General features: G+C 42.1%; 1 protein-coding gene across 5 annotated transcripts in view; it reads right to left on the bottom strand.

Annotated features, from left to right (window-relative positions):
- celsr2 (cadherin, EGF LAG seven-pass G-type receptor 2) overlaps positions 1 to 15,522 on the bottom strand; it is a 363,567-nt gene that overhangs the window by 22,018 nt on the left and 326,027 nt on the right. For all 5 annotated transcript variants that reach the window (XM_072278658.1, XM_072278655.1, XM_072278659.1 and 2 more), the window contains 4 exons: positions 12,101 to 12,227; positions 9,464 to 9,664; positions 7,217 to 7,391; positions 1,404 to 1,516 (listed from right to left, as the gene is read on the bottom strand). In XM_072278658.1, coding sequence (XP_072134759.1) covers positions 1,404 to 1,516; positions 7,217 to 7,391; positions 9,464 to 9,664; positions 12,101 to 12,227 — 616 coding nt within the window. The remainder of the gene's footprint in view (positions 1 to 1,403; positions 1,517 to 7,216; positions 7,392 to 9,463; positions 9,665 to 12,100; positions 12,228 to 15,522) is intronic.

Genomic DNA, 15,522 nt, shown 5'->3' on the forward strand with positions numbered 1-15,522 from the left:
TGGAGAGGGTACAGAGAAGATTCACTAAAATGATTCCGGAATGAGAGGGTAAACATATGAGGGACGCTTGTCCGCTCTTGGACTGTGTTCCTTGGAGTTTAGAAGAATGAGGGGGGACCTCATAGAAACATTTCTAAAGTTGAAAGGCATGGACAGAGTGGATGTGGCAAAGTTGTTTCCCATGATGGGGAAGTCTAGTACGAGAGGGCATGACTGAAGGATTGAAGGGTGCCCATTCAGAACAGAAATGTGAAGACATTTTTTTAGTTAGAGGGTGGTGAATCTATGGAATTTGTTGCCACGGGCGGCGGTGGGGGCCAAGTCACTGGGTGTATTTAAGGCAGAGATCGATAGGTATCTGAGTAGCCAGGGCATCAAAGGTTATGGTGAGAAGGCGGGGAGTGGGATTAAATGGGAGAATGGATCAGCTCATGATAAAATGGCGGAGCAGACTCAATGGGCCGAATGGCCGGCTTCTGCTCCTTTGTCTTATGATCTTATGGAAATGTCGCAGAATGTGAAACCTAAAACGGAAATAAGCCTAACTAGGAATGGAACAGTAAGAGAGCACTTGGGCAAGGAGTAAATAGTGCTTTGTTGGCCTTGTAAAGCATGGAGACTTGGTAAAATAAAATTTTCTGTGCTTGCACTTACGTGATAAAGGGAGCTGACGGGATTTAAATGTGGAAACAATTAGCTATACATTCTATCTACATGCAATACTCTATGATGCGTCAAATTCTAATAGGGGGAAGTGAGGAGTTTTAAAAGGTCGGAGGGTTCAGCAAGTCTGAATTAGCAGCAAATCATGACTATATCACTACTACCATCTGGCAAGAAACACAGGAGCTTTAGGTCTCACACTACTGGTTATTACCCTACAACCATCAGGCTCCTGAACTTCACTCATCACAACTTGGAACTGATTCCACAACCTACAGGCTCACTTTCAACAACTTTACAACGCACGTTCTCAGTATTAATTACTTTATTTGCACAATGTGTTCTGTTACACACATTGGTTGTTTGTCAGTATTTATGCATATATTTTTTTTTTAAAAATTCTATTGTATTTCTATATTTTCCTGTAAAAGCCCCCAAGAACAATTATCTCAAGGTAGTATATAGTAACATATATATAAATAATAAATTTGCTTTGATTTTTATAGAACCATAGGATTAGTGGCCTGTTTCCGCATTGACATTATATGTGGTAGACCATTATAATAATAGCTACTAACTTCAAATCAGCTACAAAATCTATTTCAAAATCCCATGGAGAATCTGTTTCAATATCTACTAAGGTGACCATCCCTCAATAGCAAAAAGTCTGACGGTGCCATATATCAGATCGGTTCTTGTAGGATAGATTTGATGATGCAAGAACAAATTTTAAGACTTACAGAGACTGCTGCAGATATGGGGCCTGCAAAGCTCCATATCAAAGTGTCATAGATGGAAAGCCAGCAGAAATCAGGATTACCGTAACCCTCGGGATCAAGGCCAACAGCCAAGCCTGCAAGAGGAGTCAGAATCAAAAGAAGCAATGTTTAGACTACAACAGAGGATGTTACTTTTCCATTCAGACCCTGTAGTATATGACCCCGCACTCTGAGGAGACAACGCCCTCATGTGCACACTGATGATGGCTTCTCAACTGCAACTGAAACGGCTGCAAACATTTTGCCAAGCTCGGTGATCAACCAAACTTCCAAATAATCAACCCGAGACACCGATAGTTTGCATTAGAGGAGGTTAGTGTTGAAGTTAAGAGTGCAGGCCAATGTGGCACAGGCAGTAAGGAGCAAAGTGAGAGGGACACCATTTTTACCATGTTCTTGTGCTTTCCTAAGAAATTCCAGTAATAGAAGCAGGCTCTCTTTTCCCTGAATTTCTTCTCCTGCCATGCCAGCTTTGGAACCAGAACCTGCTACTTCACCCATCAAACACCTGAGAATATGATAGGCTTGCTGGAAGTTCCAACCTGATTAATAATGGTGATTTTTGTGGGAAAAGATGCAACAACCACAATGAAATTCAACTATCTTCAGTATAGTTCTTGGGTAACAAAGATCAGCAATACGAAATGTCAGTAAATTTTCCCAGAACATCAATTGTCAGTACCAGAGGACATCATTTTAAGTAAAGTCTAGGGGAGATACCCAACGTAGTTTTTTTCACAATGGGAGTGCTGAATGCTGGGAATGCACTACCAAGGGTAGCGGTAGAGGCTGACACAAGAATGGTATTTAAGAGACTCTTCAGCAGGCACTTGGATGTAAAGAAACAAAATGGAGTATTATGGGCTGTGTAGGAGGGAAATGTATACTGTTCGTGGAGTAGGTTTACAAAAGTCATTACAACATCATGGGATGAAGGCTCATTCAGTGCTATACTGTTCTAAATACCCAATCACGGAAAATTCGTGAGACAACTTCAGAACGTGAGTGGGTTGGTGACATTGTGGAATATCATGAGGGGTTCTGATATGCAATATTATCATGAAATCCAAGGAAAGGACCAGACAACTACATGCAATTTTGGCAGTTTCATCCTTAAACTTCATTGAATAGCACAAACATTGTTGAATGCTTTTGAAATCATCCTGGCTACGGTCATGGATTTTGCAGATCATGCAGAGAAATTCATTTCAGCTGCTCATTTTAAATCCATGCTAAACTATCAGCAGCCAACTGTATTCATCTCCATTGGTTTGATTTCAACAATAAGGTATGGAAGTGAGTACAACTTCCTTTGAGAAGTAATTTTCCTTTGGGATCAATAAAATATCTATCTATGCAACTTACATACTTTTGAAACTAACAACTAAAGACAAGCTTCATCTACATAATTCTATACAGTGATCTCTCCATCTCCTTTAGCAGAACCAACATTTAACGACAAACCACTCTCATGTCACAGTGACCACAGGGCCCCATCTCTCACAAGATGGTTAATGGAGTGTGGCTGGTTCAAACTACATTTTAATTAATTGAAATGGATAAAGAACAGGACCAAGCTAACTGCATGCTATTTTTGCTTGCGAATTGATTTGATTATTACAAAGAGGTAGAGTATTGCGACCAATCATCAAGCAGGAGTACATGAAGAGCCAGGTCAGTGCTCAAGATTAAAAAGGCAGGACTTTGTGGTAAACAACAGGAATTCTGCAGATGCTGGAAATTCAAGCAACACACATCAAAGTTGCTGGTGAACGCAGCAGGCCAGGCAGCATCTGTAGGAAGAGGTGCAGTCGACGTTTCAGGCCGAGACCCTTCGTCAGGACTAACTGAAGGAAGAGTGAGTAAGGGATTTGAAAGTTGGAGGGGGAGGGGGAGATCCAAAATGATAGGAGAAGACAGGAGGGGGAGGGATAGAGCCAAGAGCTGGACAGGTGATAGGCAAAAGGGGATACGAGAGGATCATGGGACAGGAGGTCCGGGAAGAAAGACGGGGGGGGGGGACCCAGAGGATGGGCAAGAGGTATATTCAGAGGGACAGAGGGAGAAAAAGGAGAGTGAGAGAAAGAATGTGTGCATAAAAATAAGTAACAGATGGGGTACGAGGGGGAGGTGGGGCCTTAGCGGAAGTTAGAGAAGTCGATGTTCTTTGTGGTAGTTGCTCAGAGTTAGACTGTGACCAATCACCGAGCAGGATTCATTTGAAAGGGTGAATAAAAATAACACAAGTGCAAGTGGAGCAGCCATTGCTGTAAGTGGACCAGTGTTTGGAGTGGCTTTGGCTCATCAGGTTTGGGTGAGATCAGGATCGGGCGAGGTAAAGTATCTAGCAAGTTTCTCTTTTTATTCTTTATTCTTCCTTCCTCATCCGTTAGGGCACAGCAGTGTAGTAAGAATGGCTCCAGGGCAGAGTTTTGTACTACGTGTGAGATGTGGGAACTCTGGGAGACCTCCAGTCTCCCGGATAAACACATTTACACCAGGTGCACTGAGCTGCAGCTCCTGAGAGAACCTATTGAGGAAGCAGAGCTGCAGCTTGATGACCTTTGGCTCATACGGGAGAATGAAGAGGTGACAGATGGGAGCTACAGGAGGTAGTCACAGTTAGATTGCAGGAGACAGGTAACTGCAGGAGACAGGAGGAGAGGAAGTGCACAACCAGTGCAGGGTACACCTGCGGCCATTCCCCTCAGTAATACGTATCCAACTTTAGATACCATTGAGAGAGATGACCTACTGGCAGGGCCGGGGGGCGGGCGGCGTGCAAAACTACAGTGACTGGGTCTCTGGCACTGAGTCTGGTGTTGTGGCTCAGAAGAGCAGAGAGGACTGCAGTGTTGATAGGAGATTCCCTATCAGAGGAACAGAGATGAGGTTCTGTGAGGACAATGGAGACACCCAATGGCATGTTGCCTCCCTGGTGCCAGGATGAAGGATGTCTTGGATCTGGTCCATGCTGTTCTCAAGGGCAAGGTTGTACAGCCAGAAGTCTTGGTACATATTGATACAAATGACATTAGGAGACAAGGTGAGCAGGTCTTGAAGAGAGATTACAGGGAGCTAGGTAGAAAGCTCCAGGACCTCCAGGTTAGTCATCTCTGGATTGCTGCCTGCGCCATGTGCCAATGAGGGTAAGAACAGGATGATGTGGCAGGTGAATGCAGGCCTGGGGAACTGGTGTAGGGGGCAGGGGTTCAGAATTATGGATCACTGGAATCTCTTCTGGGGAATGTATAACCTGTACAAAAGAGATGGGCTACACCTGAACCTAAAGGGAACCAATATCCTTGAGGGCAGGTTTGCTGGAGGTGTTCGGGGATGGGGGTGGGGGTTGTGTTTAAACTAATTTGGCAGCAGGATGGGAACCAGAGTGATAGTGCTGAGGATGAGGTAGCTGGTTTACAAACAGGTAGTGTGTAGTGAGACTGCTAGCAAGGAGAGACTGAAGATAGGGCAAAATTGCAGTCAACACAATAAGTTGTATGTAAAAGCTGGACAAAATCAAAAACGGTGAATACAGGATTGAAGGTGTTATATTTGAACACATGCAGTATAAGTAATAGGGTATCTTGTTGGTGCTGGGTCCCAAGTAGGGGCATTTCTAAAATGACTATGAGAAGGTTTTTCAGAGCAGTTCATGGTTGAGCCCACTAGGGGATCAGCTATTCTGGATTGAGTGTTGTGCCATGAACCAGAATTGATTAGAGTGCTTTAGGTAAAGGAACCCATAAGGCCCAGGGATCATAATATGATAGAATTCACCCTGCAATTTGAGAAGGAGAAGCTAAAGTCTGATGTATTGTTAATACAGTCAAGTCAAGGGATTTACAGAGGAATGAGAGTGGAGCTGGCCAAAATTGATTGGTAAAGAACACTGGAAGGGATGATGGCAGAGCAGCAATGACTGAAGTTTCTTGAATCAATTTGGAAAGTGCAGGATATATTAATCCCAAAGAGGAAGAAGTACTCTAAAGGAACGATAACACAACCATAGCTAACAAGAGAAGTGAAAGCCAACATAAAAGTAAAAGAGAGGGCATATAATAGAGCAAAAAATAGTGGGAAGTTAGAGGATTGGGAAGCTTTTAAAGACCAACAGAAGGTAACTAAAAAGGCATTAAGAAGGAAAAGATGGAGTACGAAAGTAAGCTGGTTAATAATATTAAAGAGGATACCAAAAGTTCCTTCAGATACACGAAATGTGAAAGAGAGACAAGAATGGATATTGGAAAAAGATGCTGGAGGGGTAGTAATGCAGGACAAGGAAATGGGCAATTTTGGGCCTTTCATCTAAGAAAGGATGTGCTGTCCTTGGAGAGAATTCAAAGGAGGTTCATGAAAATGTTTCTGGGATTGAAAGGCTTGTCATATGAGGAGCGTCTGATGGCTCTAGGCCCGTACCCACTGGAATCCAGAAGAAGGACGGGTGACCTCATTGAAACCTGAAAACTTAGAAAGCCCTCGATACAGTGGATGTGGAGACAGTGCTTTACACAGTATGGGAGTAGAAGATCAGAGGACACAGTCTCAGAATAGAGGGGTGTCCTTTTGGAATGAAGATGAGGAAGAATTTCTTTAGTCAGAGAGTGGTGTATCTGTGGAATTCATTGCCAGGTGTGGCTGTGGAGGCCAAGTCATTAAGTATATCTAAGGCAAAGGTTGATAAATTCTTGATTAACAAGGGCATGAAGGGATACAGGGAAAAGGCAGGAGACTGGGGCTGAGAGGGAAAATGGATCAGCCATCATGAAATGACAGAGCAGACGTGAAGGCCTAATGGCCTAGTTCTGCTCCTATCTATTAGGGTCTTATGGTCCTATTACATATGTCAATTAGTTCATTAATGAAAAGATAAAGTCCATTTAAAGCAACCGCTTCATTATTCCAGTAGCTCGGGGAAGCACTAAATCAAACAAATGTACTGAAGTTGTGACACCTGTACAAATGGAAATGGTCTAAAGATCACTGCATGCTTTTTTCTAAAGATTTCTTTGGGATAGCAGATCAAAGAGTTGAAAGATAATACACAACATCAGAAAACAAATGGTAAATGGATTGTGGAAATACAATAATAAAATCAATTTGATTACATTTTAGTTTTACAGTGCTGTGCAAAAGTCTTAGGGTGCCTAAGAATTTTGCTCAGTAATGTAGTAATTTTGTGTGTTGCACTATACTGCTGCCACAAAGAAAAAACAAATTTTCATGACGTATACGAGTGATGATAAATGCGATTCTGATGTGGGTCTCTATCGTGGACTGAGTGGGGTGGGGCAAGGAGAGGGGAATCATGGTTGAGAAAAGGGGAAGGGAGAGGGAGGGAGAAGGAAGCACCAAAAACATTCTGTAATGATCAATTAACCAATTGTTTGGAACCAAATTACCTTGCCTGGTGTCTCGAAGCTGGCTGAGACTGCATCCTCACCCCCTGGCACTCCTTCTCTGCCATCTGTCTCACACCCCTCCTGTGGCGCTTCATCCTCATCATTCCCAACATCCTTTGCTCCCACCAGATTTACAAACTTGTTGTCCGCTCCACTTTGACAAGTACAGTACTGTGCTAAAGCCTTAAGCACCCTAGCTATATATGTATGTGGCCAAGACTTTTTGGCCAGCACTGTTATTGTTCAGGATTTCACGTTCATTTTCGGTATAAATTGAATTTGGAAAGTAGGTGCTTCGTTGGAAGTATGGCTTATTTCACTGAAGGCAGAAAATTGGTTCTCTAGTCCAAAAATACCATAAAGTGCAAATACCTGTGATGAAGGCAGGAACACCCCAACCAATCATATAGTAGAATCTCATAGGGCCATAGTTGATATCACGAACTTCATTCAGCATGCGGTAAATGTGCAGCCCCTCCAAGAACATCCAGGCAAAGGTGCACATATAGAAGAAATGGAGCAGAATAGCAATCACAGTGCAGACAAACTGTGCAAGACAAAGGAGAAGAGGAGTACATCAGTTGCATGTCACCTGTTGTATTTAAGTGCATATGAGTGCTCTGGGAGTCATTTAGAATTTACAGCATAGAAGCGGGTTCCAAACAAGACTCCTTCCTTACTAGTTCTTCAGATCTAACCAGCACAACCATTTGTTCGTACCTCTCTCAAAAAGCATTTCTTTCAATCCATTTGTGCTAATGGCCTCAGCTGCTCCAGATGATAGCAAGTTCCATATTCTGTGTAAAGGTGTGAGGTATGAAGTCTAGATCAACAAAACTACACTCAAGGCTCTGAGGTTAAGAATTGAATGTGTTGTCAATTGTATTAGCTCGAGTGTTCTAAGTTACATTTCATAGAGCTTTGCTATTCATGTATCCCAGTTTTCTGTTGAATGGATGGACCATATGACATTTTCTTATCTTTCTTTGAATATTGTAATATTTAAAGCAATTAATCTAGTTTAATATGTTCCCCTCATGTATAGGAAAACTGACTGAAAAATATCTTCACATTCTACACATTAGAGAACATTTTAGTTGAATTGAAAATGGTATCCGTTTCTGTAAATAATTATTCCTGTTGTTTGTAAATCATACCACCAGAGGGCCACATTGCTTAGGTTTAAAGCACAAATACAGATCAACACATTTCCACTCTTTCTGTTGCAGAAGGCTGGATTTCCCTGTGTGCACCTACTTCAAATTGACTTCCCATTCCCATTGTGACATGTCAGTCCATGGCCTCCTCTTCTGCCACAATGAAGGCCAACACAGTTTAGAGGAGCAACACCTCATATTCCGTCCAGGTAGCCTCTAACCTGATGGCATGGGTCTTGATTTCTTTAACTTCCGGCAATTTCTGTACCCTCTCTCCCTCCGTTCCTCAGTCTACTTACTCACACTCTCTCTCTCTCTCTCACCCTTTCCCTATTCCATTGTCATGTCCTATTAGAATCCTTCTTCAGCCTATACTTCTTCTACCTACTTACTCCCCTCTCCACTCACCAGGTCTCTCCTGCCTGCCTGCACTCCTCCCACTTCTTATTCTGGCTTCTGGCTCCTTCCTTTCCAGTCCTGGTGAAAGGTCCTGGCCCAAAACATTGACTGTTTATTTCTCTCTATAGATACTACCCGACTTGCAGAGTTTCTCGAGTATTTTGTGTGTGTTGCTCAGGATGTCTCGTGTTCACAGATACTGGTGTCTTTCTTTATACTAAACATGAATCCGCAACTTCTTTCCTTAATTAACATAGTATTTTACCCAGACATAGTCTTATATTGCACTTAAATCTACAGTTCAATAGTGGGAATTTAATCGCTCACCGTAAAACATAGAGGGAACTTCATTCTCTAGCAGTAGGAGGGATGGAAAACGATGTTATTCACACATGCAGAACAAATTGGGAAAAAAAGTTCACAATTCATCTACAGCCTGATGTTATCATTTCTCATACGTAAGGCGTATCACCATTAGATCACATCTGAAAAAACATCACTATGGTTGAATGAAAATTCGTTTTCCGCTGGCAGCCTCTATGTATGGCAGTAACAGTGCCTTGTACTTGGCTTTTGGAATTCACACCATTGAAGCCTGAGGAATTTGGAAGGCACAATAAAACAATATCTATCGAATGAAGAAAATTTTCAGAGAAATTGAATCATGATGAGCAAAAAAGGAATGATGGAAGAACTCAAGTCAGTCACGCAATGTTTGTGTAAGGAAGATTTATGTCAAACACCTTTTGCCTCCACAGACGCAGCTTGACCCATTGAGTTTTTCCCAGGGTTTTTTTGATCTGGATTCGAGAATCTATTGTCTCTTTTGTCATGTGACAATTAGGTTTGAACTCATTATGCTTTGAGGACCCTGTTATGATAAAATTAATTTATCTACTGGCCTAGGCACTGTATGTTGTATAGTGCAATGAAGTGTAAGATTTGAAGGCACATTAACGTACTCTACTGACTGCACACAAAGCCATTTACTGATGTAAGGACTCCAATGTTGTTCACAGTCCCACCACAGACACCAAACTGTTCATCATTGGATAACACTTACCGGATTATCTGCTTGGTTGATGCCAAAGAGAAAGATGAGCTCAGAGAAGAAGAGTGCCACAACCATGTTCTTGCTAATGCTGTGCTGGTTTGAGCGAAGGGACCTCAGTAGCAGGAGTATCAGAAAGGACAACAGCAGGGCACCGAGTGTGACACCCACAGTGGAGTAGGTGATCAGCTTCAGAGGCAGAATTTCACCATTCTGAGTGGAAAACAGGAATTTAATGCAGAAACAATAGTTATATAACCAAGTGTATATCGTACATAGCTCCCTTTAGATAGGTATTCTGTAAACCCTGCCCTAGGAGGGATAGTACAGGTCAGCTCACATGCTAGAATGTAAGAAGCTGCAGTCAGTAGTGGTCTCTGCCCAGTACATCTCAGACACGTCCCTCCCCAACATTGCTGGGATCTGCAGGCAGTGTTGCCTCAAGACAGCAACACCTATCACCAAAGGTTCCTACTATTTGGACCATGCTATCTTTTGCAGAAGCCATCAGGCAGGAGGTACAGAAGCCTGCTGTCACCCCCTGCCAGTTTCAACATCAGCTACTTACCTTCAACCATGCGGTTCTTGAACCAACCAGTACAGACCCAATCACTTTTAGATTAGGTTTTAGCATTGCTTAAAGGGGTTTAGCAATGCTATGATCATTTTGGTCATTCTGCACTAAAATGGAATTTGTTTTATTTTGATCCAATTTTGTTTTCTTGAAAAAAAAGTGAATAATTTGTCTTTCTGTGAATGCTGCTTATACGATGCCATGTGTCTGTAATGATGTGCATAGATGTACTTATAAATATGACAATAAAATTTATTTATTGAAATTTAAATTTATAATTCATTATTATGCATTGCACCAGTACACGTGATGACTCAAGCAATACACTGCTAGCATAAATTAGAGCAAAACTGTTGCAAGAATTGATCTTCACCAGACCTTCTGACAAAGGAATTCTTCCATGGAATACTTTTATTGGATTATCATATTTGTAATATGATGCAGGAAAAGCAACAACCAAGTTTTGCACACGTGGTAATAGTGACCAAGTAGTTTGCTTTTTGGTAATGTTGATTGAGAAATAAATATTGGCCAGGATACCCTGTTCCTTTCCAAAGATGCATTTTGGGATACTTTATGCTTATCAGTCAGTACCTTAGCTTAAAACGTCATCTAAAAACCCACAGTTATATGACTCCTTCCACACTCTCTCAGAATGCACTTTTCTTATTTATTCACAGGATTCAGATGTCACTAGGAAGACCAACATATTCTGCTCATTCCCTTTATTGCCCCTGTCCTAAATGACTCTATACAGTACAAGTATACACTTAGATTCTGGTACTCATGTCTCTGGAGTGGGACTTAAACCGGCAACCTTCTGATTTAGAAACAAAAAGAAAAACAAGTGAAAAAATAAATTATCTGACAAGAAAACTCCCACAGTGGAGCAATCCAATAGTTATTTAGCTCTGTAAACTTTCAAATCATGCTGACAACCCCTTTGCGTGGCATTGATTAGTAAGGGCGTTAAAGGTTAGAGGAGAAGGTGGGTGAATGTAGTTGAGAGGGAAAATAAGTCAGCCATGATCAAATGGCAGAGCAGATTCGATAGACTGATCAGTGTAGTTCTGCTCCTATGTCTTATGGTCTTGACTATCCCTTTAAAAAGGAGATGAGGAGAAACTTCTGCAGCCAGGGGGTGGTCAATCTGTGGAATTCATTGCCACAGATGGCTGTGGCGGGAGCTTATTTGGTATATTTAAAGCAGAGGTTGATAGGTTCTTGATTAGTAAGGGCATTAAAAAGTATTGGGGAGAAGGCAGTAGAATGGGCTTGAGAAGGAATATAAAATCAGACATGATCAAATGGTGGAGCAGATTCGATGGGCCAAATGGTCTAATTCTGCTCCCATGTCTTATGATCATATTGCCACTGAAGGCTGTAGCATTTTTTAAGAGGATGCTGCTTATCAAGAAATCTTCAACTTCAGCATGAAACTCAAGTGATCTTTAGTACAATTTGGAGTAAAGAAGTTCCCTTGGTGGCCTATATCATGCAAGTTTGCCAATCAGTTTAATGTCGCTGTTTGTGGGAACTGGAAATCTGGCAGCTGTATTTACCTTTAATACAACAATGACCCGTACTTCAAAGTGTTTCATCAGGTGTGAGGTTATGAAAGGCTCTGTATAAAATATAGATTCATTCTTTCCCTGACCTTTCCTTCTACTTAATAATGGTTCAGGTTTTTAAAACTCTAGTCTAATGCAGCTTAATTGCTTCCTATTTAATCCTGTCTCGATTTACCTATTTTAGGTTCGGGTTTGCCTTGTGCTTCAGGGCTTCAGTGGAGTTTCTCAGGAAAACAAAATACTACCATTCCAGAGCTCCCACTTTAAATCACAAAGCGACATAAACAAAACATACCAGAAGAGCTCAATCAACTTTAATTTAAATGTTAATGTTATGCAAATATGCATTCAATCTTCTTATGAGAACCAGAATGCTATGTCAAGAATAATATAATGGATCTCATCACAATCCAAATAAGCCACATACTTCAGACTACCTTGTTATTAAAACATACTTATACATAAAAGGCCTGCCCCACGGTCAGAGAGCGTGGTGTGATTTACCTCACGTCTGGAAATGTCCATGAGAACGGCAAAGCTGGTCATGTGACTACACTGGCAACTGATGTGGCTCTCGTTCCTGAAGACTAATTCACACCCTTTGGATGACCAGCCTCCTGTTCCACCAATACTGCATGGAAGACAGACCAGAAAATGACAAAGATAAATTGCATCTAGTAACAATAAGCCTAATTGAAAAGATTAGATAGAACGGATGCGGAGAGAACGTTTCCAATAGTGGGAGAGTCTAGGATCCACAGGGCACAGCCTCAGAATACAAGGACAGCTCCTTAGAACAGAGCTGAGGAGGATTTTCTTTAGATAGAGGGTGGTGAATCTGTGGAATACATTGAATTGAATTTACTTTATTTCTTATATCCTTCACATACATGAGGAGTAAAAATCTTTATGTTACATCTCTATCTAAATGTGCAATGTGTAGTCATAGTAATTTATAATAATTTATAATAAATAGAACAGTCCGTGTAATATTGAGTACACTCAAATCAGAGTGAGTTCATCAGTTCTTCTCCTGGTGTAAGAAGCTGTCCCGAAGCCTGTTGGTCCTGGCTTTTATGCTGCAGTACCGCCTCCTGGATGGTAGCAGCTGGAATAGATTGTGGTTGGGACAACTTGGGTGTCCAATGATCCTACGGGCCCTTTTTACACACCTGTCCTTGTAAATGTCCTGAATCATGGGAAGTTCACAACTATAGATGCGCTGGGTTGTCCGCACCACTCTCTGCAGAGTCCTGCGATTACGGGAGGTACAGTTCCCATACCAGGCAGTGATGCAGCCAATCAGGATGCTCGCAAATGTGCTCCTGGAGAAAGTTCTTAGTATTTGGGGGCCCATACCAAACTTCATCAACTGTCTGAGGTGAAAGAGGCATTGTTACGCCTTTCTCACCACACAGCTGGTCGTACAGACCACGAGGTCCTCGGTGATGTGGATGCTGAAGAATTTAAAGCTGTTTACCCTCTCAACCCCAGATCCATTGATGTCAATAGGGGTTAGCCCATCTCCATTCCTCCTGTAATCCACAACCAGCTCCTTTGTTTTTGCAACATTGAGGGAGAAGTTGTTTTCTTGACACCACTGTGTCAGAGAGATGACTTCTTCCCTGTAGGACACCTCGTTATTTTTTGAGAAAAAGCCAATCAATATAGTGTTGTCGGCAAATTTAATTAGCAGATTGGAGCTGTGGGTAGCGATACAGTCATGGGTATATGGGGAGTAAGGGAGGGGCTCCTGTATTGAGAGTCAGAGGGTTGGAGGTAAGGGAGCCCACTCTTACAACCTGCTGGTGATCTGACAGGAAGTCCAGGATCCAGCTGCATAAGGCAGGGTCAAGATCGAGGTCTCTGAGCTTCTTGTCGAGCCTGGATGGAACTATGGTGTTGAATGCTGAACTGTAGTCCAAGAACAGCATTCTCAGATAAGCATCCTTCTTCTCCAGATGTGTAAAGACGGTATTAGAGCAGTGGCTATTGTGTCACCTGTCGAACAGTTGTGTCAGTAGGCAAATTGTAGGGGGTTCAGTTTGGGTGGTAGCAAGCTGCAGATGTAATCATTGACCAGCCTCTCAAAGCATTTGTTTATTATTGAGGTGAGAGTGATAGGACACCAGTTGTTCAGGCATATTACCTCGGTCTTTTTTGGTATAGGGACAATGGGGGATAATTTGAAGCAGGAGGGCACTCTACACTGGGAGAGGGAGAGATTAAAAATGTCTGTAAACACACCTGCCAGTTGTGCTGCGCACATCCTGAGTACTCGCCCTGGGATGCCATCTGGTCCCGCAGCCTTGCGACTGTCCACTCATTGGAAACATCTGAGTAACTCAGCCTCAGAGTTGACCAGGTTGCAGGTTGTAGCAGTGGCTTTCCTCAGAGGCTCAGAGTTAGTGACATCGAACCGAGCATAAAATCGATTGAGCTCATGTGGGAGAGAGGCCGTGATGTTGGTGGCACCACAACGTTTGGCTTTGAAGTCTGCGATGGTATGCAGCCCTCGCCACAAGTCACCTGATTGCCACAGAAGGCCATGGCAACAATGTCATTGAGTATATTTAGGCACAGGTTTATAGGTTTCTGATTAGTAAGGGCATCAAAGCACAGGGGGAGCTGCCAGGATAATGCATTTGAGAGGGATAATAAATCAGCCATGATGGAATATGGAGCAGACTCAATGGACTAAATGTCCAAATTCTGCTCCTCTACCTTAAAATACTGAAAGCCTATCGAAGCAAAAAAAATCTCTGACTTTGACCATCCTTCCACTCAGCACCTGATTTCTGAGATACAGCACAGCAGAAATTCAGCAGGCTATTAACTTCCGAGGTGCTGCATTTTAACACAAAATTAGAAGGATATTGGAAGAAAGAATAAAATTATCTTCACATGATGGAACTTGCCTGGGTCCAGCACATAAGTGCCTTTACAAAGAAAGCATGGTATCGCCTCTACTTTCTTTAAATTTGCAAAGATTGGGCGCGTTATCTAAACTTTGACAAACTTCTGGAATAGATGCGTGGGAGACTATATTGATTGGTTGTATCACAGCCTGGTATGGAAGCTACAAATAGTAGTGGACATGGTCCTGTCCATCACGGTTCAAACCCTCCTCACCATTGAGCTCATCTACTTGTAGCACTATCACAGGAAAGCAGCATCTACCATCAAGGACCCCCACCATAAAGGCCATGCTCTCTTTGTGCTGATGCCATCAGGAGAAAGGTATAGGAGTCACAGGACCCATGCCACCAGGTTCAGGAACAGTTATTCCCCTCAACCATTGGGCTCAAGAACCAGAGAGGATAACGTCACTCAACTTCTGTCCCCTTCACTGAACTGTTCCCATTGAACTGAACCTGCTTTCAAGGGCTTGTCATTTCATGTTCTCAATATTTATTCTTTACTTTTATTATTATTATATTTTTCCTCTTTGTTTTTGTATTTACACAGTTCGTTGGTTTGTTTTTGCACATTGGCTGTTGTCCATCCTGTGGGACACAGTCTTTGATTGATTCTACTGTGTTTCTTGTATTTACTGTGATTCCGCACGAGAAAGTGGATTTCAGAATTGTATATGGTGATGTATACGTACTTTGATAATAAATTTACTTTGAACTTTGAAACCCTCCATTTATTTTTCTAATGCCGTATTTTGCACATTAATAAATAACACAACATGTACATTCACACTAGGAAATATTAAAATATCATACAATCACTCAGAGAAATTCGTTTAGCCAATTGAATTCACACCACCTTGCAGCAGAGTAATTTCATCAGTCCATCCCTTCTTTTACCTTCCTATGACCCATTCTCTCTCATTTTGACATCAGTTCCCACCTGATATCTACTTCGTCTCACTTTTATTCACCACTACTCTGAACTGATTCTATAATCTACAGGTTCAC

Source organism: Mobula birostris, chromosome 14 (genome assembly GCF_030028105.1).
Source record: "Mobula birostris isolate sMobBir1 chromosome 14, sMobBir1.hap1, whole genome shotgun sequence".
In the NCBI taxonomy this organism is placed as follows: domain Eukaryota; kingdom Metazoa; phylum Chordata; class Chondrichthyes; order Myliobatiformes; family Myliobatidae; genus Mobula; species Mobula birostris.